At 36.3% G+C, this 2,832-nt stretch overlaps 1 protein-coding gene across 1 annotated transcript; it reads left to right on the top strand.

The window, feature by feature from the left end:
* Positions 1-6: 6 nt before the first annotated feature.
* On the top strand, positions 7-2,095 carry LOC107580061 (GTP:AMP phosphotransferase AK3, mitochondrial-like; the record flags this gene model as incomplete). The annotated part of the gene is made up of 3 exons (XM_016265810.1): positions 7-112; positions 190-362; positions 1,977-2,095. Coding segments are annotated over exons 1-3 (398 nt in total), but the record flags the coding sequence as incomplete, so codon positions are not given.
* Between the last annotated feature and the right edge of the window lie 737 nt (positions 2,096-2,832).

Genomic DNA, 2,832 nt, shown 5'->3' with positions numbered 1-2,832 from the left:
CTCCTGATGAAGTCGTGCATCGATCAGGGTCAGCTGGTTCCCGATGATGTCATCTCTCGTCTCATCCTGTCCAGTCTGAGGGGTCTGCAGCAGAGCAGCTGGCTACTGGACGGTAACTCTCACCCCGCTCACCTGAGCCATGTTACTGATGAAATGTGCAGTTTAAATGTGCTCGCCCTGTCCCCACAGGGTTTCCTCGTACTGTGGCTCAGGCCGAGGCCCTGGACAGCGTGTACGATGTGGACTCTGTTATAAACCTGGACGTGCCTTTCCAGACGATCCGAGAGCGTCTGACGTCTCGCTGGGTGCACCTTCCCAGCGGCAGGGTCTATAATATAGACTTCAACCCACCTAAGAAACCAGTGAGTCTGCTGATCTTTTTATATTCAAGATCATTCCCTCATGCTGCTGTTGAGATCTTCACAATCCCATTTAGCAGCACTTCAGGAAACGGTTGATAATTAAACAATAGAAACAGGAAGCTGAACACTCCTGTTCATATGAAAACGCTTCAGTGCAAAAACTGTGAAAATTCATTTTCCAAGAAAACATACAAAATTCAAAATACCTGTGTTCTGCATGTAATAATAGTGCAATGTTAATAGCATCAGGTAAATAGTGTTGAGTTTTGTGAATAAGGCATAATATATATTTAGCCTAATTTGCATAAAGGAGCTGTGTTTGCACTAAAAAGACTAACATTGACCGTGGCCTGGTTAAACTGGATCGTTTAGGTAGTTATTGTTTAGTTATTAGTTACTGGTTTTTGTGCTGAAATGAACTGAATTCACCCAGAATGCCTAAAAAATGCGAAAAAGATGGACGCTTCTTTTAAAAAAGAGCATTTGTTATGAAATTAATATACTTTGAAAGAATATTCTTAAGCGTGAACTTCTTTTGTGAAGAATATAATGTTTTCGGACACTTAATTGCAGGTTAATCAAACTTAAAATGAACTTAAGTACATCTTTATATGCTAATTACTTGTATTGTCTTTGAAATATGGTTAAAGTGTACTGCTGAATGCACTGACGAGCATTTATGGAAAACTAAAATATACTTTAATGTCGTTAAACAAGTTGCAATTTCCTACGTTTAAAATGTATTAACTTCACATGTACTATCAAATAACAGACAACAGTTAAATTATGAATCAAGTACTTGAAATGTGATTTGGTGTGTTAGCCAACACATCACAATAAATGTACTTTTTTGAAGAACAACAACAACAAAAAATTAAAACATAATAATCTAAAATGTACATCAAAATAAAACTTGTAATTTGATATTATTAGTGTGTGAAGAAAGTCATTTTTCACACTTTAAAGAAACACTCTAAGTACACTTATGAAGATTTTTATTTCGTTAATATTATCTGCAAGTACAGATTGTAATGTGTCTACTTTAAAACGTTCAGGTACTTTATATATAATACAAAGAGCCTTATAGAACCTTATAGAGCCTATATAATACTAAGAATAGAGAGCCTTATAGAAAGTAAAACTGAACAAAGAATGAGTGGAAAGGCGTTTATATTCAAGATGTTATAAAAGATTTTCTTTTGTCTACTGCCACAAAGCCTGTGAGTTTGCAAAAGTAGGTTTTTTAGTTTGGTCATCTTTACAATAATTTTAAATAATGAGCCTCAAGATAGCAGTTGTGTGTGTTAAACTAATACAGCACTACTAGCCCAGTGTGAAACCGTGCTCGTCAGTGTTGCTCAAATACAGCTCCAAAGCTTATGTCAACACTAAACTCTGCGCCTGAAGGTCACCTCTGTTTAGCTCTGGGATTTATCAGCGTCTGCCGAAGATTGATGATGCTTTCAATACAGGAATTCCTAAGATACAGTGGCTTTAATTGGATGATTATTGCACATTTGAAAGTTTTAGCGTGTGAGTGAAATCAGGTGTTTGTGGTGCTTATACCTTACGCTTATAATCAGTGGTCTGTATAATCAATCCTGTTGTGCACAGGGTCTCGATGATGTCACAGGAGAACCGCTGGCCCAGAGAGACGATGACAGTCCCGAAACTGTGTCCAGGCGACTCAAGGACTACGAGAGACAGACACAACCAGTTCTAGAGTATTACAGGTACTGCACAGAAACCACAGTTTTGCAGCTGTTTTCTTTATGATTTATGATGGATGAAAGAATTCAGTAACACACACAGCTGAAAATGTTTAGGGGATTATGAAAGGAATAGTTCACCCAAATTCGGTCATCCTCTCACACTTCTAGGTCTGGATGGATTTCTTTCTTATGTGGAAGCAAAAAGAAGATATTTAGCAGAATGTTCATGCTGCTCTTTTCCATACATTGAAAGTGAGGCTGCTGGAAGCTCCGAAGTAACATAAACATAGTCCAGACATCTTGTACACAATATTTCAAGTCTTTTGAAGCCATATGAGTACAATTATGCACGGAACAGACCCAAATTTAAGTTTTTATTTTTTTGAAATCTTCCTCAAATTGCAGATTAAATTATGGAGCATCTAAATATGTGCACCAGGTTTGATGTCATTACATCATGGCTTCCCAGACTTTTTTGTCAGCTGAACCCCTCAGACATAAAATATTTATGAAGTACTAAGTACTAGTAACTTAATATTTCAGTAATTTAATGGCACATTCGCATGACTCTCTGATGACAGTTAGTAAATAAATAAATAAGTCAGTTAGTACTTCAATGCAAGTAAACCGATAAAACATAGGTAACACTTTATAATAAGTATACACTAATGAAGTACTTACAAATCATTTGCACACTGTTATAGTTTATATAATAGTTTATAGTTAATTCATAGTTTATAAACTGTAGTTAATACATT

The sequence above is a fragment of the Sinocyclocheilus grahami genome, unplaced genomic scaffold (assembly GCF_001515645.1).
Source record: "Sinocyclocheilus grahami isolate Dianchi unplaced genomic scaffold, SAMN03320097.WGS_v1.1 scaffold23886.1, whole genome shotgun sequence".
Taxonomy (NCBI): domain Eukaryota; kingdom Metazoa; phylum Chordata; class Actinopteri; order Cypriniformes; family Cyprinidae; genus Sinocyclocheilus; species Sinocyclocheilus grahami.
Note: the sequence above shows the minus strand (reverse complement) of the source record. Positions and strands in the feature narration are given on the sequence as shown.